Below are 24244 nucleotides of genomic sequence, written 5' to 3'. Positions count from 1 at the left end.
GGACGGCCCGGCAGCGCCCTGGTGGCGGCGGCGGGGCCGCCCCGTCGCGGCGCGGCCCCTCTCGCTTCCCCGCCTCCCGCCGCCTTTGTCCGGCTCGGCCCCGGCTCGGCCGGCGCGGGGACCCCGGAGTGCTGCGAAAGGCAGCGCCCGTCCTGTTCCCGCCGTGCTCGAGGGGGGTCCTCGGGCTAGTTTGTGAACTCTGTGATCGTTTGTAGGCTGGGATCGAAGACATACATAATTTGTTCGTAAAGGCGAGCGAGGAGCGGTGTGGGGATGGGGCACGCTGGTGGAGGAGCTGCCGGCCGTGCCCGTGGTCCTGCTGCTGGCACAAAACCCACACACCTTGTCCGTGCTGCCCAGCAGTAAGCATTTCCCATCACCAGGCCAGAACAATACTCTGAAGTGTTTTTCAAGAGTAATTTTTGATAGCCGCTTAAGTGCCGCCGTAACTCACCCCGTGTGAGAATTCCCACAGACGGGGCCCCAGAGGCCGAGATGTTTACCCCGCGGTCTCGCAAAACAAAAGGGTTCGTCTCTGACTTTGCATGAAGAGCTGCAGGTCGAGGAATGCCCTTTGGAAGGCTGAAGTATGCACACAAAAATGAGAAACATCCACAGGTGTTTCTGCTCATAAAGGGCTTCCTGCTGCTGGCAGCTCACAGGGGAAGGCTCACACAGAAACATAAATGAATTTTTTTTTCCGGATTTAGCTATTCTGTAATGATAACAACAAAACCCCAAACCACCAAGCCAAATCACTTGAAAGCTGGTTGTTTTGTTTATCAACGCAGTGTTTTTTCAAATGTCTGCCAGAACTTGCCCGTCAACAAAGAAAAACAACTTTACATGTTTTTAACTACCCTGCAGTGTGTATTCTTTAGTTTATGCAACAGGCCAAGTTAAATGTATAAAAGGAAATTTCAGTTTTATGTTAACTGCTGAGAGTAAAATTTGTACCAGGTGGGGAACTTTATTTCAAAGGATTTGCATCTGCTGCCTGTGTCTTCGTCTGGTCACAGGCCACAGTTGTCTCTAGAAAAAAGCTTGAAAAATTATACAGTTTTGCCAATAGATAGTATTGGTAATAAAGGAAAAGAATTTAGCAGATAAAGAACTCTCAGATCTGGAGATAACTCCTACAAACTCTGACATCTCCAGGTTTTTGGCTTTAAATAATTATTCTTGATCACCATCAGCTTTTTGTTGGTATTTATTTTGTGTTCTTTGGTTTTTGTTGTTCATTCTTTCCCCTGCAGTCCCCTCCCCTTCACAGCTGTCTTGGCAAGTCACATTTCAGTTATTTTCCAAAAATGTGGGTAAAATTGCCCCGTAGTTGTAAACCAGTGTGCTTGAATTCCATAACAATTTGCACTTAACAACCTTATGGACCTTCTGTAGTTTTTATTTTCTTCTGTCCACACGGGACAAGTCCTTTGAACCTCTCTAACATTTCACAACCCTAATTATTACTTCCCAAGTACTGTCCTTAGAACACACAATTGAAAGGTCTAGCTGACAAAGGGAGATACATTTTCATGTAAATGTTGAAAACAATCCATGAAAAACTTTCAATTCAAGGCTTTACCTTCTTCCTCCTGTGGATCTTTTTTGGAAGAGAGGAGGGTGTGTGTAGGGGGAAGTCACAAAATTCATCCTCTGGCTTTGGGTTATCAGCCTTTAACCCACGCCCACGGGTGAGCTGGAGTCAGAGACCCTGTTGTGGGTTGTCACAGGCCACCCAACGGGCTGCTCTGAGACAGCTCCCTGCCCAAGTAAGAAGGACACCCAGAAGAGGAAGTGTATCCCCAGCCATGCCCATCATTCCAGCTCTACGGTGTGCTCTGAAGATGAAGAAATCCGCTGGAAGAAGATGTACTCGAACTGTCTCCTACTCTGTCCCCTTTCCACTGCTCTCAGCATCATGGAACACATTTGTAGAAAGCTGAAAATAGGGAGAACAATGTCAGGGCAGTGTCGTCTGCTTCTGCTGTGCTGAGGTCCTCCTGGGACCAAAAACTATTTAGTGTTCTCAGAAGGAGGTTTTAAAGGAAGAGTAATTCACAGCAAAGAACAATAAAAGATTAGAGCTAAGGTTCTAGCCACAATGAGACTCCTTATAAAACTGTTTCAGCACCGTATGATGGCCAAATCATCTCTTATCAGAAAAGTGTTTTGAAAGATGGTTTTCAAAAGCATGCAGGATTGGTAACATCATGTTAAGTGTACAAGCCCTCAAGTGCTAATCTTCAGGCACAGTTCATGGAGAAAATCCTGCTCCCAGTGCACTAGTGTTTTGAAACTCACTATAATCAGGCATCTCTGTCTCCAGAAACTTAATTAGCAGTTTAGAAACAGTAATTATCACACATAGAGCACTAGAGGAAACCTAATAGAGGAAAAGGCACATTCTTAGGACAAGCATTTAAACCTCTTTACCTCTAGACTACCTCTAGAGAAATTACTTAAAAACAATTAACAGGGTATCTTATACACATGCTAAAGATGTCTGTTGTTGAACTCAATATCCTAACTGGCACAACATAAGGAACAATAAGTCTTCTACATGTTTTCCAGCATGTATGAAGCCGACCAATTTATGAGCATCTCCAAAAGAGCCTGGGTGCTCTTTGCAGCAGCAGGGGAGCTGCTGAGCCAGATTTTGGTTCTAGAAAGAGGGGCAGCCTGTTAATCTGTGCCCCATGTTGTCCTGTCATGGCATGGGGGGTAGTCTCATCTGAGCATTAACCACCTCTGAGCACCACCTTCTTCTACTCTCAGTCAGGAGCAGTGCCTGTATGTGCTCTTGTACCTGGGAGAAGTGTAAAAGTCACCCTTTTCCTGTGGGTTCCTTGTGTCAGTGTCCAGTGGTAGGGAGTACAGCAGACACACTATGCTTCTGATGGCAAACATCAGTCCACTATGCATTTAATCCAGGCTCTTCTCTTTTGCTACACTGTGAAAGAACAACCAGGAGTAACTGACAGAGGGCATACTCCAACTTATGCTGAAATTAATGAAAGGCTTCCCAGTGGTTCTGCTTTAGCTGGACTGGGTTTCTAATTTCTGATTCCCTTCTGTCTCCCTTTACGTATCCCCACCACTAGTTAAAAATACTTAATCTTTTCTCCTCCTTTAAACAGAAAATTTTTCACACTTCTAATCAATTTCATTGTTGCTTTGAGGTGCTCTTTCTGCTAAATCTTTTTCTGAGGGTGACCTGAATACTAATGCAATGCAATATTTAAATGGGTTTTTAATATCAAATTCTATCCTCCTTTGACAGAGTACCATGTCTTTTCCTCACTACTCCAGTAGTATTAGGTTTATTGTAGATTGGCATAGTTATACATACACTATGGTTGACTATAACAAAACAAAAAAACCCCATGCTTGCTTTTTTTTTTCTCCAAAAATACATTGCTACTTATCTCCACACAAGCCATTTTATTATCTCCTTCAGGGTTTCTGATTTCTGACAGTATCTTTGGCACTGGAGAATTTATGGCGGAACTCCTAGAAGGGTATGAGACAATCTTCTTCCTCTCTACACAGACTGCAGGTCCCTGTCACATGAGGAATATACTCAGTACTCCTGCCTGCTGCCGTGTAAAGCTGGCAAAAAGCAATACACAGGAATACCATAATTCCTAGGCAGCAAACAACATCTCTTATGGCCCTCTCAGTTATACCTACTGTGTTAGACGGAACCTCTACAGTATAGAGGTCATATTCTACAAAATTATTCTACTTCTACCTATGTAAAATGCATGCATTTGCCTACAGGAAGGGGAATGGTGGAACACATTTGCCATTATTTCTATTAAGAACAAGGAGTGTCTCAAAAATGCTGTATCCTTTCTGGTAGAGCACCAGAGAGTGATTTATAAACCTATTCTAACAGTAGGCACCTGATGAAAGGCTGAATTTCATTCAGACTTGATAAACATTATTTAAAAATACAGAGACTTGTGTGCTTTATTGGTTTCCTTAATGAAATATTTGTTAAATAATTTGTAGTTCTTGGTGAAGCAACAACATCTGGAGAAAATTCACTAACCACAGAAGTCTTGGGTTTAGGCATTAGCATTGAGGTTTTTTTTTCTTCCAAATCCTCTCCTTCCCAATCAGTTTTATTTTTTTCACCATTTAGTGTGAGAATCTGAGTAATTAAATGGTCTTTCTTAAATGCTTATATTGCTTTTGAGGATGTATGGATCAAAATCAGAAATATAAGAACTTTGTCCAAACTTATTTCCTTTTGAAACTGAGCATTAGGCATAAAACGGTTGTGACATTAAATCCTTGATTGATGTGAGTTAACTATCAACATACAAGATACCAGGACAGCTACCATGTCATCTAACTAATGCTCCTGTTTTTTTCTTTTCTTTTAAATTTCAGGGGTTTAATTTTTAAAATTTCATCCTGCACATAGTTTTAGAGCACAATGATAAATTTTTGTGAACAGCATCCTTTTTTATTGTGACAGTCAGTGAGGAAGGTATGTAAGGGGATGAGCAACAAGCTAGAGATTACCAAGTTAAAATGTCTTATCAGTGTCTTGGTATTTGTTATTTTTCACATTCCTTCTACAGAACATTTTAAATGAACAGCCAAACCTTCAGTTTTGCTGAAAAAAAATTGAAATAGCATGGAGAGCTCTGTACCAAAGTATCTTATCACTCTCTACAACTCCCTGACAGGGGGTTGTAGGCAGGTGAGGGTCAGCCTCTTCTCCCAGGCAGCAAGTGACAGGAGAGGACACAGCCTCAAGCTTCACCAGGGGATATTCAGGTTGGACATAAGGAAGAATTTCTTCATGGAAAGGGTTCTTCAGCATTGGAAGGGGCTGCCCAGGGAGGTGGTGGAGTCACCATCCCTGGAGGTGTTCAGGAAACAACTGGACATGGCACTGAGTGCTGACCAGGTGGTGATCAGTCAAAGGTTGGAGTCAATGATCTTGGAGGTCTTTTCCAACCTAAATGATTCTGTGATTTTTTGATCTGAGAGTCAGGAAAAGTGATGTGCCCCAGAAACCAATAAATCCCCAGAGTTTATCAAAGGCTATTACCAAAAGCCAAGATTTAGTATTATTCTAATACTTAGTTTCATACCTTAGGAAAAATCTAGCAGCCCAGGATTCAGGGAACCATGAATGTGACTTAAAGCTCTCTCTCACGTTCATTCAGGGATGCAACATCAAAGAATTTCCTAGAATTTCAAAATTATATAAAATACTTGTAGAAAGTATTTAGAAAATACTACATATTATCTTCTCTTTAGTCGAGTTGATTTGTTTGCAAGTATATATTACTTTGCTGTAAACATCATAGGAAATGTTGGCCTCTGTCAGATTCAGTTCAAACAAAGCAAGATCTCTGAAGACATGGTAGAGGCTAATATTAAAGAACTATTTGTGAGAAGAAGTAGATGAATATCCTCACTTAAGAAGCAATGAACTCAGTGAATTTCAAGTTTCTTCTCCAAACAGAATGCTTGTTTAGTTTAAAACAGAATCATTCAGAGCACAGTCAGGTACCTCCACCATTCAGTGCTGAATGGGGTTTGAAAAGTTTACATTGAGGATAGGTTAAAAAAAACCACTTAATTGGACCAGCACTTGCTGGGGAAGGATGCATTAGAGTCCAAAGAACCCTGCTATGGTGCATTTTTTACACAAAATCTATTCTACCTGTTCTTTTCCAACACATTGTGTATTATCTCAGTTTGTCTTTTGTTATTTAGCATCTATGATAAGAGCAGAATGAAGGGGTGGTAGGAAGGTCTCTGGATTTGGGGATTTCCCCCTCCCTTTAACCCCCCCCCCCCCCATAATGCACCTACTGAAATTATTTTTCCAAAGGAATGTACAATGCAAACAGCCAAATGTTACCTTTTCCTGCAGCATTCAGCTCACAGGGTGAGCAGCCTCAAGTTCCCCTATCAGTGTCTGTTGTAATTACTGATACTTGGCTGGTATTTGTAACCTTCAGAGAACTCAGTGAAAAACATAGCTAATTTACTTTTTGTCTTTCCTAAGAAGATCTGTGTAGGAAAATGTTTCAGAGAAACAAACACCAGACTAGTGATTATTCATTTCACTTTGCTGGTAAACTGGATTACAGTTATTACACTTACTTGCTTGAATAAAGATGAAATAGCAAGTAGCAGAAACCAGCTAAGAGTGGTGGCAAATGAAGAGGAGCATATCGATAGGAATTGTAGTTTTTTTGTATTTAGGAAAGAGGAAATAGTTATTCTATATTTAGGAGGAAGAACATAGTTATTCTGCTGATCCTTTAGTCCCTGGTCAATAGTTATTAGGGTTGGAACAGGCAGTCATTTTTAGTGTTATGTTCTTAACATATTTGCTTAGGCAAACATAGTTATGTATTATTTTTAAAAGGCCAGCGTTTGTATAACATTCTTTTGATCCTCATGGTTACAACAAAATATATGTGGCTCCCAGTGTTAACATTGCATGACTTGACAGGAACCCTTGCATTAGCTTTTCCTTTTGAAGCCTCAAGGAATACAGACTTAGCCTATCTGAAAAGATGGCAGTCCATCATGCTGCTCATGGGAACGGCGGTGGAATATCTCTAGGCCAACAGATATCCTATGGTAACAAGCCCTTGTCATTCCCTTCAGTGTCCTATTTCCATGGATTGAGACAGGAGACTGGTATTTGATAACATTCGTTTATTGAACTCTCACACAAGAAAGAACTCAGTCCCTGTTAGCTGGACTCAGTGCCTTGCCTTTTGAAATTCTTTTTGCCTGTATGTCTACACCTCAAATTCTTATATAAATTGATATGAGGGACAGCAGTAGTAGATGAGGAGTTGGTGACATGGGGAAGAGAAACTGAACTACCATAATCACAGTTCTACAACTGTGAAAAGCCCGAAGCCACATGTGTGAAGGTGGCCACTTTTATTAACTTCAGTATTAGAACTGTTCTAGTCAAAAGGCAGTTGCTCTTCCTTGAGCAACTTCAGGATGTGGAAGAAAATCTTTGGCTATTTCTCTGTCTTACATAAGGATGCTGCTTTCACTGAAAACAAAACAAAATGTTCTAATTTTTTCAGTTAAAGCAGATGACAAATGTTTTGGATCAGAGTAGAGCTCATTCAAATTGAAGGCAGAGAGATGGGTCAAGACAGCACCATCTATATTCACCAGTGTTCCTCATCAGCCTGGCCTGTAGCACTGGAAATACTATTCAGACTGTATGTTCATTAGCACCTTGGCAGCTTGCTAATTCCCTAGAACTGGCAATAGAAACAAGTGATTTGTGTTAATAAAATGCGGGGACAAAACACATCTTCACAATTGGTAGATGTTTTTCAGCTTCCCAAAAAAAGCTCAGCTGAACAACTTGTGTATCCTATTTTCAATGCTCTATGCAAGCAAATTGTATCAGCCCTTGAAGTAGAGGACATTAGAATAAAAGTATTTTCAGTATTCTTACAGTGGTGTTCTGCTCCCTGGTCTGTAAGAAAATAAGGTAGAGAAACTGCGTTACAGAACTTTTCTAATCCGCTATGAGAAACCAGTGACAGAATCAAGATTTGAATCTAAATGATCCTGAGCTCCTCCTTTAAGTGCAGTCCTGAGTGACATTCTGAATACAGCACTAGAAATATTAGCTAGACTGGTTTCATCCTCAAGTTCTGGTGAGAAAGTTAAGACAACACTAGCCATACCTTACCACCATACTCTGGATGAACACAGAAATTCAAAGCCCCATACAAAAGACACAAACATGTTCTTCTTCTTCCTAGTAATACGCTAAATGCACACATATGTGCATATCTATCATATATATCCATATGTATCATAGAATCATAGGATGGTTTGGTGTGGGAGATGAGCAAAAAGAAGAAGAACAATACCGGAGATGGGTCACAGCTTTGAAAGAATCAACAGAGGAAGACCTTATTTAAGACTATAGAGTTTACTTACAAACAAGGGACTTTATGAATCAAGTTAGAGTTTAATGTTAAAATAGGGTTGTCAGGTTGTATTCTGTAATGTTTGTAAAAAATCCACCCTCTCTTACCCCTTGTTGATTCTCTTATAAGCTCCTCCCCTCTTGTCCATATGCAATTGTAACCCCCCTCCCACACTCACCTATTTTGAATAAACCCCTCCTCCTATTTGTAATATTCCAGAAAGTTCCCCGGCTTCCCCTATATGAGGGGGAAGCCATCTTGATAAAGTGTTCGCTCCTGTTCCACCTACAGCTTGTCTCAGACCCTTTGAGTGGATTTCCCCATTTCCCTTAGCTGGGCTGTGTTAGTTTGGGTTGGAAGAGACTTTAAAGATCATCTCATTCCGATCCCCCTGCCATGGGCAGGGACACCTTTCACTATCACAACTTTCATGTTGCTCCGAGCTCTATCCAACCTGACCTTGAACACTTCCAGGGATGAGGCAGCCCCAGCTTCTCTGGGCAATCTGTGCCAGGGCCTCACCACCCTCACAGGGAAGACTTTCTTCCTAATATCTGATCTGGACCTACTCTCTATGAGTTTAAAGCCATTCCCCCTTGTCCTTTCACTCCAGGCCCTTGTAAATGGACTCTTTCCATCTTTCTTGTGGGCTCCCTTCAGGTACTGGAGGGCCACAATTAGGTCACATCAAAGACTTATTTTTTCCAATCTGAACAATCCCAATTCTCTCAGTTTTTCCTCATAGGAGAGGTGCTCCATCCCTCTGATCATCTTGGTGGCCTCCTCTGGACTCCCTCACAGGGGGTTGTGCTGGGGACCCCAGATATTTTTAAGCACACGCAGACACACAGAGGCAATGGGCCTGAGTTCTGACAGACAAATAGACAAAAATATCCAGCCACGTGGAATAAAAAATACCATTAATGACAACATGTCTAACAAGTGACAAATGTACCTTCTTTATTCTTTTCAGGCATTTGGATCTTTGTAGGTCCTGTTCTCTCCTACAGAGATCAAGGCTCAGAGGCTAATATTTTGTTAAGGAATATTTTTTGAAGAGGAGAACAGCAACCATAACAGTTCAGGTGATCCCTTTTCAAGCGGGGGCCCATTGCTTGAAATACCATTTCCATAGTATGCTTTAACTTTGGGAGTGAGAGTTTTTCAATCTCTTAACATTTTAGAAGTTTTTCTTTTGAATAGGTAGACAGTTTGCATGCAGTGTCACCCTTGCCAGCAGCACAACAGCTGTTAATTGTACTCTGCAGAGTTTGTCATGTGGCGACACAAGATGTGGAACTGAAAAGCAAAGAACTGGAACAGCACAGGCCTATAATCATAAGGGAGGGGCCATTATAATCAAGCCATATACATTCTGGTTTGGAACTGAAAGAATTCTTTTCAGAGTGATGAAAGACTTGGTAGATTGGATTGTAGGAGCTAAGCCAAGAGATTACTAACTTAATCAGAAGGGAAGGTATCTCCATGTACATTTGGATTTAATTGCATCTCTCCAGAAATATCCTGTTATAATGGATCACACAGTGGTTACCAAATATGCAATTAGTAACTATTTTTTATAAAGGATAGGGAAAAAGTGAGCTCTTCTCTCCTGTATTAATCCACATGCACTGGATGCAGTAGGGGTGACATTTTATCAAGTACTTCAGCCCTCACCTGCAGAACCATTCTTTCTGAAGCTCCTATTTAGACGCCAGAATGGGTCAGCATGTGAGACTGTTGCAGCACAGGACTTTGTCCTCGCTGAATCATGAAAGCAACACTCTGTGCAGACGTATTTAGGGTCCCCAGGAAGGTGGGAGATGGAGGAGGAAGGGACACAGGGAGACTCTCTATATGTGTATTGATGCTGAGTGGCTAAAAATTTGTTCTGTTGGAAAACTGTGTCTTTACAGCTCTTTGGCACCGAGCTTGTCCGTTTGCTAAATTTGATAGGTATGGCATCTTACCAAGGACAAACCAGTGGAATCATGTAATCCACTTACAGGAAGGCTGTCTGGACTCTCCCACCAGCTTGGGGCAATTCCCATGGAAACCAATGGCATTATGTCAATATGGACAACTGTAATTGAGCTCAGTCCTGAAAACATCTTAAACCACAACATCCTCCACAAGGAGCCACCTCATTATGCATCTGTGCTCCCATTTGGCTCCTGGTATCCCCTTATCTTGTTCTGGCTTGGGAATACGAAGGATTGCCTGGTGTGGAGGACTGGGAAACTGCTCTGAGTTAACCCTTGCTTCCTTTTCTTTTAGACTTTCCTGGTTGGGTGATTTTCTGAGAGCAAAAATTGACCAGATGTGTACACAAGGCAACACCCATAATAAGCATATCCTTCCCATTGCCTTTGCTCTATCAGGAGTCCCTGTCTAAGATGCCTCCCTTCACATTGCATTCATTATTTCTCTTCCTGTCAGACATTTCTGCGATAAAGCTCAAGTTTAGAATTCCAGTCACCTGTTTAAAGTTTTCAGAGATAATTATTGGAACTGGTTGATGACCAATGAGGGTCTCTTCAAGGAAATCAGGTTGAAAACTGAAGCTATGAAAGATCATTTTTAATCAGTTCTTCTCCTGAAAATCTTCTTCAAATGTCCCTTAAATTTGGTTGTATACTCAGCTAGTAATGCAACACTGATTAAAAAAAAAGGTAGCAATGAATAAAAGTAATCTCAAATATATCTCAGAGCCTATGAATAAGTTTACATGTCATTAGTTACAATAAAGTGATTATCAATGAAAATTTGCATTTGCAGATGAATATCACATAATGCTATTTTCTTTATCCAGAAGAGAAAATATTTCCATCTATATAAGAAGTTGACTACTTAATTATAACCATGGCATTACACCAGTTGGATGGTGTAATTTTTTTTACTAAAAAATTAAAATTTTATTAGAAAGCAAGTTGGCACATATAATATGTATGTGTTCATAACTATAATTCACAAAAGAAATACTATTTTTCCTTCCTAAAGTCAATGATATTGGTCAATAATATCTGTGTCTGTATGACAAGCAGTCAAGGAGTGACCTCTTCAGGAAACAGTGATATTCTGACTCCCGTCTGACTGAGACATCCTTGCAAGGCATGATGGTACCTTGGATAATAAAAAACACAAAAACAAAAACAGAAAAGAAAAGAAAGAAAATACCCTTTAAAAAATAAGTGTTATTGAGGGTTAGATAAATCCTACTTTAGTATTCAGATTTAAAAAAAACCCCAACATTAAATTCATGGAAGATATTTGAAGCATGCCATTTATTCTTGGAATTCACTACTATAGCCTCTGTTTGCTGTTGCAAACTGCCACAGAGCCACTGGAATCAGAGCAGTTACACCAGTCTGCAGGAAATGAGGATCTGGCTCATGATGTTTATGCACAAAGCTTGTAGAAGGTGCAAATTTCAGGAAAACATAAATTGTAACTCATAAACCAGGAAGGTATTGAACCACAGGATCAAATATCAAATCCCAGTTACTTTTCGGGAGCCACAATGAGAAACAGAAAGAATAATGGGAACAGAGAGCTGAAAGCAAAAATGGGGGTTATTCTTGGAAGAGTCAAGGATTTCCTTTGTGAGCTCCCTAACCTTTGTATTCCTTGTTTATCAAACCATAAATTAAACTGGACAATAACAGCTACCCACAGAGTGCTTAGTTCACTGTTGGTTGTGAACTACATTGAACACCATCAACAGAATCTGCAGTAGCAGGGCATTTGTATCATCTATGGTTATATTATGGTTCAAATTCTACTAGATGTAGAATCTGTAGAATTCTAGGTGTAATAAATCAGTAAGTAATAAATTTAAATGTAAAACACTTTTGGCTTTATCAGCATGATGGTAAAAGAAATATTTTTTTTTTAATAACACAAAGATTGCTGATGAAATTGTGCTATAGTAAGAAATATCATAGCTAAAATTCAAAGCAGAAAAATCTTAGTCACTTGCCAACAGAGAATGCAAAAAAAAAAGGCTTTTTTTGTTTTTTTCCATTATTATATCAGGGTAAAAGAATATGCTGCATGAGTGAATGCATAGTTCATGGTAGCATCCACGTCTGAAGGCTGGAACATAGCTAAATGTATCCAAGGTTATTATTTGGAGGAAGAGAGAGAATCAGCATCATCCACATTTTGCAGAACAGAGGTCATTTTACAGATTTTAATAGGCTTGGCTCTGTTTCCTACAAGAGCTGCTTTTTTATTGCCATTCTTTGAGCCCAGGGTTTCCTGCTTGGTCTGTTCTTCAAATTCTGCGACAAAGGCCACCACCATCATCCTCCTGGTTTTAAAATACTTCTCACCTAAATTCTGTGTTCCACAGAAACCTTTAAAAAATCCCTGTAAAAATGCAGTTGTTTATAGTGAGAGAGTGCAATATTAAAATGATATTTTGTTTGTCTAAAGTAGCTGCTTTTCTTCCTTCTGACAATGAACTACTTGACTAATTGTTGTAAGCCATTTACAGGCATCTGGGATATGATGAATGTGGGCATTTGTCAATTTGGGTTTACTCTTCTTCTGTACAAAACCAAAAATATGCAAACCCTTATTTTTTATATTTCTGTGAATGGTCTCGCTACATCTTCTACTATGAGTGTACCAGTTTGGTAAAGTTAAGCTTGTGCATAGAAGCATTGCTGGATCAACACCTAAAAGCTGGCACTTTTACCAGATTATTTCATTTTGCAAATCACTGATCCTGGACCAGTCCATTTACGTGGTAGTCCTGTAGATTTTATAAAAAATTATACTATCTAAGTTGCATTGTAACGCATTTTTGAGTTGCATACCTTGCACAATAAAAAATGTAATAAAGATATTTTAGAAGTCTCTAGAAAATATTTAAGAGAGATCACTCTTTAGTGTTGATGTTTCCAAAATTGATATAGTCTGAGAACATGCTTAAGTAAGGCTCTTAAACCCATGCTTAATCACTGAATCCCAGGATGGTTTGGGTTGGGAGACACCTTAAAGCTCATCTCGTTCCACCCCCCTGCTGTGGGCAGGGACACCTTCCACCATTGCAGGTTGCTTCAAGCCTTGTCCAACCTGGCCTTGAACACTTTCAGGGATGGGGCAGCCACAGCTTCTCTGGGCAACCTGTGCCAGTTGTTGGTTCACTTCAAAAGAAGAACACGTGTGCAAGTATTTACTAAATAAGGAGAAGTTTCATTCATAAAAGATTCCATAAAATGGTCCTAAAAACAAATGGAGAAGCTGGGATGTTTTATTCCTATGATGTAAGGCTTCCACATTCAACTACTATGAGCTTTATTGCATGTTTATCCTGTTATTACTCAGGATGAAAATACCATATATTTATATATCATTCCTATGTTAAGGCAAATTATTTTTGTGGCAGATTTTTATTAACTGTTAAATTGCTGATATAAGCTTCATGGTAGGGATTTGGGAAGCTTGGAGCAGTCCCGAGAGAGGCAGTAACAGGCAGAATGTAAGCAATGCACCCTGGATACAATTTTTTTATACAACTGAGACTTTCATGACATGTTGGATAGCATATATTTCTTCACACATATCCCACTAAGAACTCAAACTATGCATTCAATTCAGTTGAATAGATGAAACAATACGAAGAGGAACAAGAAGTCTGTAGAAAATTTAATGAACTTGAATGACTCTCTTAGATGGTAAATAAAAATTTGAATAAAAGGTAAAATTGTCTATTTACCAGACAGACTAGAGTAACTTCTGTATTGCCATTCTGAGTACACAATATGCTTTAAAAAATTTAATTACATACTTACCTGATTGACTAATAGCTCTGGTGGGAGAAATTTTGCTTTAGTACTTTTGAATAAATATGTATTTACCCAAGATGGACCTTTCCTAGTCTCTTGAAGAAAGGGTAACAATTGTTGGTTTCTACCCAAACATGAAAGAATAGTAATTAAAAGGAATCCAAAACCAGAAAAAGGGCAAAATAAGGTATTTTTTGCCTACCAGAATGGCTACATGAAAATGATTTCACAGAAAATAAAGCAGTAAAGGAACACTTTTGCAGTGTCTCCACAGATAGTGTTCCAGCTATAAATATCCATAGATGAGGGGGAAACTCCCTTTAAATCTCTGAAATGCCATCAGCCATACAGTAATTCCCCTCACCTCACACTGGAGCAGCGGTGGCCACCAGCACCCACAGCTCCTTCTCTGCCTGCAAAGCTGCCTCCTGACTGGTGAGTTCTCAGCCTGTGCTGCTTCACAGGATTGTTCAATCCCAGGTGAAGGACTGAATTTTTCTCTGTTGAACTTCAGGAGGGTCATTTCAGCCCATTTTCTCCAGCTGCTGAGGTCTCTCATGCAGCTCTCCAGTCTGCCTTGCCAGCTGCTTACCCTTGGTTTGTTATCCACAAAGTTGGATCCTGTCACACTGCCCAGATCACAGCTGGAGATGTAGAACAGTTGGGTTCAGCACTCAGCCCAGGAATGCTGACAGAGTAGGATTTTGAACCACTGAGTACTATTATTTGAGCCCAATGCTCTTGTCAGCTTTTCACCCCTTTAATAGTTCCCCCACCCACTCTTCAAATTGGCTGTAGGGATGAGAAATAAGAAATGGAGTTTTTTTGAACTTTATCATGCTGAGTCCATAACGTGGCTTCATACAGGTATTGGATGGGAAGAGAGAGAAATGATCCTTGTAAGAATCCATAACTGCAGAATGTAGCTTGCCACTCTCCTATGCACTCAATACCTTTCTCTATTGAAGTGCTCACTCTTGGACATCTGTCATTTTTCTGATGAAAAACTACAGTACTGCATGACCAAAGGTGTTAGTTCCTGGACAGAAGCTCAGAATGATGAAAATGACCCTCCATCATCATCGGGAAAGCTTACATTAATTTTTAAAAAGATTTTTAAATCCCTCTTCTGGTCTGAATCTAGATTGTACCATGTCTGAAATACATTTGAACATTACACGGAGTAAATTTGCAGTTGGCTTTTGACTGTGTTTTTCCCAAGAGTTTGCTATGGAATGGCATGTACAACACTGACAGTATCTGGTTAGAGGCAAGAGATGGAGGATTGGCTTTTCCACTCACATCTCAACTGGTGAGAATTTGCAGCTGAAAGGAGTTCTTCCCTTGTTTTGTTTAAGAATTGCACCAGGAGCATTTGAAGGAATATCCTTCAATAGTCAGGAAGGGAATAGGCTACATTTGTAGTTCAAGTATCAAGACTATCCAGGGAAGGCTGATAACTTTTAAAAGCAAACATATACGGAACTGAGATAGAGATGGCCTAAATGTCTGTACAGGAAGCACAGATCCATGTTTTCCAGAGGAAAACTTGCTAAATGTCTGTATTAGCCCAGTTCTGATGGTTCAACATAAGAACTGGAGGGGGGGAATGTCTCCTGTAGTACCATGTCTCTGTTGGTGACTAAGAAGGGATGTACAGGATGTACACCCTGAGGAAGAGACAAAACCTCACTGCAGATGCTTCTTCACTCTGAGTCTCAGACTTGTTTTGTTGAAGAACAAAGAACTTTTTTGTATGAATATGTCTGAATTTCTTTTTTGGACCCCTGAGAAGGTTTTTGGCACTCACAGCCTCCAGCTGTAAGGGATTCCACCTGAGCTAGGAACTGTACACGAAGGTGACTCCTTTTGTTTGCTTTGAGCCTGTTGCTTTTATGATTCATTTGATGCCCCTTTGTCCTTATACTGGGAAGGAGTGAATAATCATCCTTTATTTACCTCTGCATTATCATGGCTTTATACATGTCATAAAGGTCATTTATCTAACAGACTGAAGGGTTCTACTCAGCTTAATCTCTTTTTGTATGGAAGCCCCACACTTTAACCACCTGTGTTCCCTTTTGCTGCACCTTTTCTAATAGTTTCATATTCTCTTGAGGTGGGGGGATGAAGGTTATGCATCCTACTGAGGATACAGCAACCATCTCCATCTGTACAGCAGCCTAGTGATGGTTGTGCTTTTGTTCCCTGTTCTGTTTGCTTTTTTGACCACTGCCAAGCTTCAAGCTGACATTTCGCAGAACTATTTATTATAATTCCAAGATCTCTTTTCTGAATGATAATTGCTAGTTCAGAGCCCATCATTCTATATGCAAAGCGAGGGTTGTTTTTCCTCCTGTGAATCACCTCACAAACAGTGAATTTCATATGCCACTTTATTCACCCTTCATTCATCTGAGAACATTCTGCAGCCTGTCACAGTTGACTTTTTTCTTTTCTTTTGACCATTGCCTTGAAACATTTAGTATCATTTGCAAATTGACAATGCATTCTCTACTGATTTTCAGATCATTTCAGATCATAGGTTAGACAGCAGAGGTCTTAGCACCAATTCCTACATCAATTTCTGCCTTTTTTTTTCCTGCTTTTTAATAAAGTATTAATCCATGAGAGGACTTTCTCCTTTCAGTTTGGAGCAAGTGAGTCTCTTGAAGATCTTTTTGCTTGGGGAGGAGGAGCAAATCTTACTGAAAGCCCTCTGGAGATGAAGTAGACCATGAGCCTGTCATGCCTGTCTGTGTGCTCCTTTCACTCAGTCCACTTCATAGGGCTCATGCAGATTTGTGAGGCATGCCTTGTCTCTAAAAAAAAAAAAAAAGTGATCTTCTCCAATGTCATATTTGTCTGTGCATTTATGAATTTGCATTTTAGTGCAGCTTCTGTCAGTTTGCCCTGCACTGGTAACAGGCCCACAGGTCTTCATTTGCCAGTGTGGAAAGAAGAAAGAACAAAAATGCTGTTGCTAAAAAGTGTTGGGAAAGTGGGTATCTTTCGTTTTCTGGTCTGACTTGCTTCTGGAAGGTTCCTGTTCCAGCAGATGTGCTCCCTGCTACAGTGTATGACAGGGCTCAACAATAGCTCTTCTCACTCTACAATGATAATTCAAGGTGCAGTTAATAGGTAGAATAAGAAAGCTCCTCATACAAGGACATGGCTGACCTTGGAGTCCTCATACAGGTCATAAATAGCACTCTCAGGAATAAAAGTTTAACGCATGCAAAGACTGATTAAAAAAATCCCAGCAATGAAGACCTCAGATTTGTTCTGATTATTTATGGACACAGCTATATTGATGTTCAATGAAACACATTTATATGTATTTTCAGCTGTCCATCAGTATTTTAAAAAGGTAAACAGTAGTTTCATAGGATCCTTGGAGCTTTATGTGTGCCATATGACAATAAGGTTGCCATGGAGACTCCTCATCCTCGAATACTGCTGTAATTAATGTAGAAGAATTCAGCTCCTTTTATCTACATGAGAGTTACAAGACAGTCTCTTCTTTTTTGTCGACTTTTTTTTCTAGTGAATATACATGCTTTGTGTAACAGGGGAAGGCATGTAAATCTGCAGTCTGCTGACCTCTGAAACAGTGCAGAAAATTGAATATAGAAATATAGAAATACAATGGTTGCTGCTGCAAGCAAAGACTGAGACTACAGCCTGTGTGAAAAAGGTATCAGTAACAACAGAAGAGCAGCTACTTGCAGGAGGATGCACATGGAGCAGAAGGAAACTCAGAAACATGATGAATCACAAAATGGCAGCTCCCCACCAACTCTCTTCTTCCTGGTATTATCAGTAATAATTTGTCACAAGTGATATGGAAACATCTCTTTAATTAATTAATTGATGGCTTAGTAGTCAGCCAACATATGTCTGACCTGGAAAATTTCCTTTACCTGACACCACAGAAATAACTGTGATGTTGTTTGGAGATTATCACCCAAAGCACGTGTTGCATAACAATGTAATGCTTTGGAAAAAAATAAAGCTGCATATTTAAGAGAAAGGAAGGTTGACCTTAAGTCAGAGCAAAGCTTCTCCTGCAATTCTTTTAATTCTTTATTTATATTTGGGATGCTCTCCAGGGCTGCACCGAAGTTAGGCTGTCTTATGTATTAAGGACATTTGGGTTTTTCCTTCCATCCTGTCTATCATTAGGGATTCAGATCCTGCTGGACTGCTAATGAAACACGACTTCACAAGAGACAGGAAAATGAGCTATTAGAGCAAATAATAAGGGTTTCAACACTATTGTTTAAAAGTAATTTTTGTCTTGATTTTGTTAACACACCACTTTAATTTCAGCACCTCATGTTGTGTATAGATCAGCAAGGTTTTGTTAAAATTTCTACACTTCTAGTGCTTCACTTAAGAATTTGAAATAAACAACCATTAGACTGTCTCTCAACAAAAACCTCACATTATTTCTGGTTTTGTGTATTCCAGGGTATGCTGTCAGAAGAAAGTAATATATGTTCTCAATTTGTTTTAATTAAATTAGCTCAAATGCTGAAAGATAATCTCTCATGCTGAACTCACTTAATGGCCTTTTTTACCTCATGGAAACATAAACTAAACATAAACTATAAAAAACCTAGAAAACATCACCTTTCTAAATCTTTGATATTCCCCATGATATTCAGTAGAACTTCCAGCAGATTTCTTTTTTTGCCTGTACTTTTTCCATCGTCTCTGCTATTTTTGAAGTGGAAATACAGGAGAAATAGCTACTGATAAAAGCCATACAACTCGGTCCTCATAACTTTTATTTTTGGAACTAGTTGAAGTAAATAAACTTCAGCTTTCCCTTCAATACATGGTCCAGTTTTGCATCTAGATTGAAGCTGTCAAACAGACTTAAAGGAAGCAGACTTAAGGAGCAGCAATCCCTTCTGGCATTTGGGTAAGAGAGACCTGACGAGCCACAGCACTGCGCTGGGCAGAGCACAACCAACAGGCTGTTGGAAAAATATGTTTTCAGAGGACGTGGCCCTTCTCATCCATGCAACAGCTGGCCCTTAACCAGAAGCCTATACATTCTGGTATACACCTATACTAAACTCCCAAGCCCAGAGTAGTTGCCTGAAAGATCTGGGGTGTTTTGGTTTTGCTTTTCAAAAAGAATAATCCCAGTTCTGCTACCTTCAGTCACTCAGATGTTATTCCTCAAGCATTTACTTGAATTCATGGGGAACTCACTGCTTAGGTGCATACTCAGTGCAAAAAAAACCTGTCAGGATCCAGTTCTAAATAGCAGAAGTATGTGACTGCATATGGTGTTTGAACTATTGCTTAGAATGTACATGACAGTAGAACCCATTACATGTCCAACAACAGGTAGCAGTGGCCTGTATTATCACAGGTGTAGTTTTCTCCCTTCTCAGTGGGTCAAGCCTCAAGAAACCATCTAGTTTCCATTTGAGTTTTTCTGTCCCTGCCCCCATCCCTAAATTTAAATAACTGAGGGACACTTCTGAAAGGATCTGCTGAAGCTTATACACCCTGTGCTTTAAAACCAGTAAGAGTGAGAATTGCCTAGTACTGCTTGATTTCTTCTACAGCACAAAAAATATTTTCAAAAGCAGCAGTAAGGTACTCACCGTGGCAGAAACTACTACTGTGAGAAAAAATATAATGATAAAATCAGTTTCTAATGGCTGACAGGCAGACACAAATGCAATATGAGTCTTATGTTTTCCCAAAGCTATTCACTGCATTTTATGGTTATAAAACGAGGACCTTCCACAATGAAAAATGAGATGAGTTTTCTCCTGATGTTTGCTCTTCTCACCATGAATTTCCCATTAACTGCTGTTTTCTTTGGCAATCAGATCTTTTTATTTTCTAGGAAGTACTTTCTCATTTCAGTAGAAAAATGGACTGTTCACAGAGTAAACAACTTAAAAGTATGTTGAGAAAGGTGTCTGCCCCAACACGGTCCTGTTTTTCAGCTCCCCGCTCAGGTAAACGCTCTCACTGAAATAAACAGGATTGTGTTCACTGCAGAGCGTTTCAGGAACACGTGTCATTTTTCCCATTGCTTGGATCCAGTGGGGCATCTGTCCTAAGGATGAAGGAGAGTGCTGGATCCGACAAAGAGCAGAGCCGAGTCCCTGTGGCACAAGAAGGTCTTATTCCAAGATTCAAGGGAAAAATTTTTCTGAGAAGCCACTGGGTAGTGCAAAACACTTCAATGACAATGCAATAACAGAATAATGTTGCTAATTGAGTTCCAGTTTTACTTGATTGGCTTAATAGCAGTGAAAACACATACTGGTAAATACACTTTTGGCTGTTGCAAGTCATTCACAGCGCCTAGAAAGACTAGAGCTGAATTTCTAATGTTCCCAGAGAAGTCTTTTTTAGGCTCTCTTTTCCCATTATTTCTGTTAATCACAAAGATTGTACAATGCGTATTTCTAAATTACATTTAACAGCCAGTTCAATTCTGACAGCAAGCTGTTATACCTTTCTAATGTTATCTTTTTGTATTTTATGGGTCACAGACTAGGATATATGAAAACTTTCCCTCATGCTGTTAGCACAGGACAGCCAGACACAAACCCCTGTATCTATCAAAGTTAGGCCATCAGACTACAAATTTTCTGTTTTTTTTTTCTTACAGCTGCTCAGGAGCCATAATTGAGAAGCCATCCCAATAATTTCCTTCACTTGTTTCTCCCACAGTTGTGAAAAATGGGGTGAGGAATAAGGAACTACATTCCTTACTGTAACAACATGCTGTTCTCTTTCTTCTGGGTGCTTGGAGCACTAGTCTTGGATGCAGATTTCGATTTCCTATTTGGTTTTCCCCAGCTTTGGAGGCTTTGGGTACCTCACTGAATCTTCCAGTGCCTTGGTTTCCCACCTGTGCAAGCAAGAGTATGGCTTCTCTCTTGTTGGCAGATTGATAAGCAGAGAGAGCTCCCCCTGTAGTGCCAAAAACCAAGTTCAGAAAACCCACCAAAGATATCTTATTTGTAACACCTGGCTCCAAGTAGGTCTGAGATCCTTCTGGCACCTTTCTTTAATAATAAGATGGACAGGCAGCATATTCATAAAAGACTGTAAGTCAGTACCAGCGGACACGAGCAGGACATTGGGGTGTTTCTACAGAGGAAGGGAGATGATGGTCTTTTTCCCCCCAATTTTTTTCTAAACCTTGAGAATCAAGTTTTCAGTTTGAGTTAATTGCCAGTTATCAGAGCTGAGGTCTGCCCACCATGGCTTCAGTGTGGTGCAGGAGCTGTGTGATACACTGCTGAAGAAATGGGATTTTAGGGCTAATATTGAGTTCTTTTATCACAAAGCTGTTGTCATATGAAATACAGTACCAGCATGTGTCAAAGGAGAATCGTGAAAATAACAAAACTGGAAAAGCTCTGTAATTCTATTTTTAGGGGTAGTAAGATCTCTTCAAATCGATTCCCCAGGACATGAAGCGCAGAAAACTGAATCATACTGCAATGATTAGAAAGAGATTGCTCCTTCTGATGAAAGTTTAGAAGAAGCTGAGACTGCCATGGTCATGTCTGTTCATTTAATATAGGTTGGTTACACCAGTCTTTTGGACTAGTTGACCTAATGATTCAAAATGTTTCCTGCTGCAGGTAGAAGCCATTAGTGATCACAGTCACAATTCTGCCATTTAAAACCACTCCAGCTCAGATCCTGCTCCTGGCTGAGGTGATGAGATGGGCCCTGCCATCCCAGGGGAGCCACTGCCATTCCCAGAACCCTGGTTCCCAGAGAGCCGATGACCAGGCTGAGCCCTGACAATGTAGACCCAGAGTCAAATTCCTGAAAAAAGTTCTATATTAAGAGCAAATTTTGGTCAGAGTCTCAGATTTCAAAGTTACAGAAGACTTGCAAAAATTTTTCATCGCCACTGAACTGCTTAAAAAGCAGTAGCGTCTCCAAGTCTTCAAACTCTCTAGGAAAATTCCAATTTGTCTGTTTTTCAGTGTCTTAATAAACATGCTTTGTCTGGGTAGATCATACAAATACTGCCTATGTTAGGAGAAATCTAATGCCCCAGCTATGGAACGTGTAAACAGAAGTTTGTGTTTCATCATTGAGATGTGTGTGCTCACATGCGTGTGGTGAGAGCAGAGCAAAGCCTGGAACCACTGCTGCAGAGCAATGTGACACAGACCCCATTTCCCCCAGCCAAAATCAGCCATAAAAGTATTCCTCAATAAAATTCTTGGACAATAAGGAAGAGACGCATAAAGAAAGGAACATCTCCTGCAGGACAGTTGTGATTATATAGACAGTGGCCTCTTATTAGAATATTTGTCTTCATAGGGGCTAAACCCTTTCTGGAATAATTTCTCCCTTCCCCACAGATTTATAGTTCCTTGGAGAGAAGGAAACAGTTTTCATAGGGCACATTTCAATAGCCCAGTAATTTCTTGCTTTATGTCTTAATCTTTCCATGAATCAGGTGAGTGTGTAAGGGTTTAACAGGGAGACTGTACGTGGGCAGAGTGTTGTCTGGAAGCTGATTCTGGGTTTGTTACTGGAGTGGCGAACATCTGTGTAATCAAAGACCTCATAACAAAATTGTGGTCAGTGGTGTGTAACTTCAGCTGGATGAAAACCACACGGTAGCACAGATGCCTGAGCAAGGAAAGCAACCACAATTTTTATAATCAAGATTATCAGTAGGCGAAGCCTAAACACGTTAATGGAAAGCGAACATTTGTTATACTGCACTGTGAATATCTGTGCAGGTCAGTCCTACAGCAAAGAGAAATTCACTTGTGGGAACATTGCATGATTTTAATGCAGAGTCACAGTCATCCTTTGTTTGTTTACTTGGTGTGTGCTTGGCATGGAACACACTGCTTCGGAAAGGGAAATGCCTAACAGAGCTTCCACATTACAAACACATATGCTGCCTTATTATTCTGAAAGCTCAGCATGAAGCCCTTTTTCCCATGGTGGATTCCTTCTGTTAGACAGGAAACACCCACATATTGACAGACTTCATCACCCTCCTGCATCTTTTGGGGTGGTTCCAGGAAAGAAATAGATAGCAACTTTTCACTTCACATTAATAAGTTTTATTCTCTTCCTAATGTACTGCATTTCAGGGAACAAGGAATTGATTCCTCACTGATTCTTGTGAAAAAATGTGAAGCCATTAGCCAAATTCCCATAGTTATAATAATGAACCAAACTCTTTTATGCCTACAAACTTGCCTTTATGTTATGAAAAGCACGTATGGCCAAGGATGGAAGAAGATATGTAGGAAAAGAGGGAAAACCCAGAAACATGCAGGGCTTTTCAGATATGAAAGGGAAAATGACATTAAATTGTTGATGGGAAGAAATTGCTATATTTGAAGAGGGAGGAGGAGGCACAAGCCGACTTTGAGGCAGCTGGCACAAGGACAGTCTGCCTAGTAGGCAAACAAGAAAAGCAAAAGACATCACAACAATCTTTTCAGAAACTTTGTGGACAGATGTGTAAGCTCATTTGTTCATTTATTTTGTATATAACCATGGTCTTTATTCTGCCAGAATTTTCAAGTAGCAAGTTAGTGCATGGCACCAGGAGCCACTCATGTATTGCAAGTAGCCAACATGCAGAAAATGTTTTATCCGAAGGGCCACCATAATATAATCATAGAATCACAGAAGGGTTTGGGTGGGAAGGGACCTTAAAGATCATGCAGTTCCAGCTCCTGCCATGGGCAGGAACACCTTCCACTCTAAGCCCCATTCAACCTGGTCCTGAACACTTCCAGAGATGGGGCATCCACAGCTTCTCTGGGTAACCTGTGCCAGTGGCTCATTACCCTCACAGTATAGAATTTCTTCCTGACATCTAATCTAAACCTGCTCTCAGTTTGAAGCCATTCCCTCTTTTCCCTGTGACTACAGTTCCTGGTGAAATGTTCCTCTCTGGTTTCCCTGTAGGCCCTTTCACAGACTGGAAGGTGCCACGAGGTCTCCACACAACCTTCTCTTCTCCAGGCTGAACAGCCCCAACTTAGCCTTGTCTCCATAGGGGAGGTGCTCTAGTCCCAAATACTGAATTGCAGTATTGTATCATGATTTTTTTTAAAATCCTTTTAAGATACTTTGGGTTTTTTTCAGCCTTAAATTAGGGTAACTTGTATTTATTGTGGGTATTGCAAACAAGCATCAGAAATCACTGTCTTGGCTTGTCTTTCTACAGCTCTGGTCCCTGGGAGGCTTGACACAGACATCACAGGTGGTGGGTAGTGGGCACAGCATGGTCCTGAAAGAGTTTTTCACAATAAACATAGATGAGGAGAAAATATTGAAATGCACATGAGAGAAGCTGCCCGATGGGCTGTGCTGGTGGAAAGCAAATACTAGTCTAGTATTTTGAATCCAAATAACTCCTCCCTGGGAGTCCAGAGGGGCTTGTTTGCCTTTGATTCTGAGCACATGGACAGTAGTGTATGGGCCACAGGTAGAAAATATTGT

The 24244-nt window shown here is 40.3% G+C and overlaps 1 protein-coding gene across 1 annotated transcript in view; it reads right to left on the bottom strand.

Annotated features, from left to right (window-relative positions):
* CYYR1 (cysteine and tyrosine rich 1) overlaps positions 1-24244 on the bottom strand; it is a 95508-nt gene that overhangs the window by 50161 nt on the left and 21103 nt on the right. Inside the window, exon 2 of the mRNA XM_027648642.1 lies at positions 455-582. Coding sequence (XP_027504443.1) covers positions 455-582 — 128 coding nt within the window. The remainder of the gene's footprint in view (positions 1-454; positions 583-24244) is intronic.

This window comes from Corapipo altera, unplaced genomic scaffold (assembly GCF_003945725.1).
Source record: "Corapipo altera isolate COAL_440 unplaced genomic scaffold, ASM394572v1 58, whole genome shotgun sequence".
Lineage (NCBI taxonomy): Eukaryota > Metazoa > Chordata > Aves > Passeriformes > Pipridae > Corapipo > Corapipo altera.
Note: the sequence above shows the minus strand (reverse complement) of the source record. Positions and strands in the feature narration are given on the sequence as shown.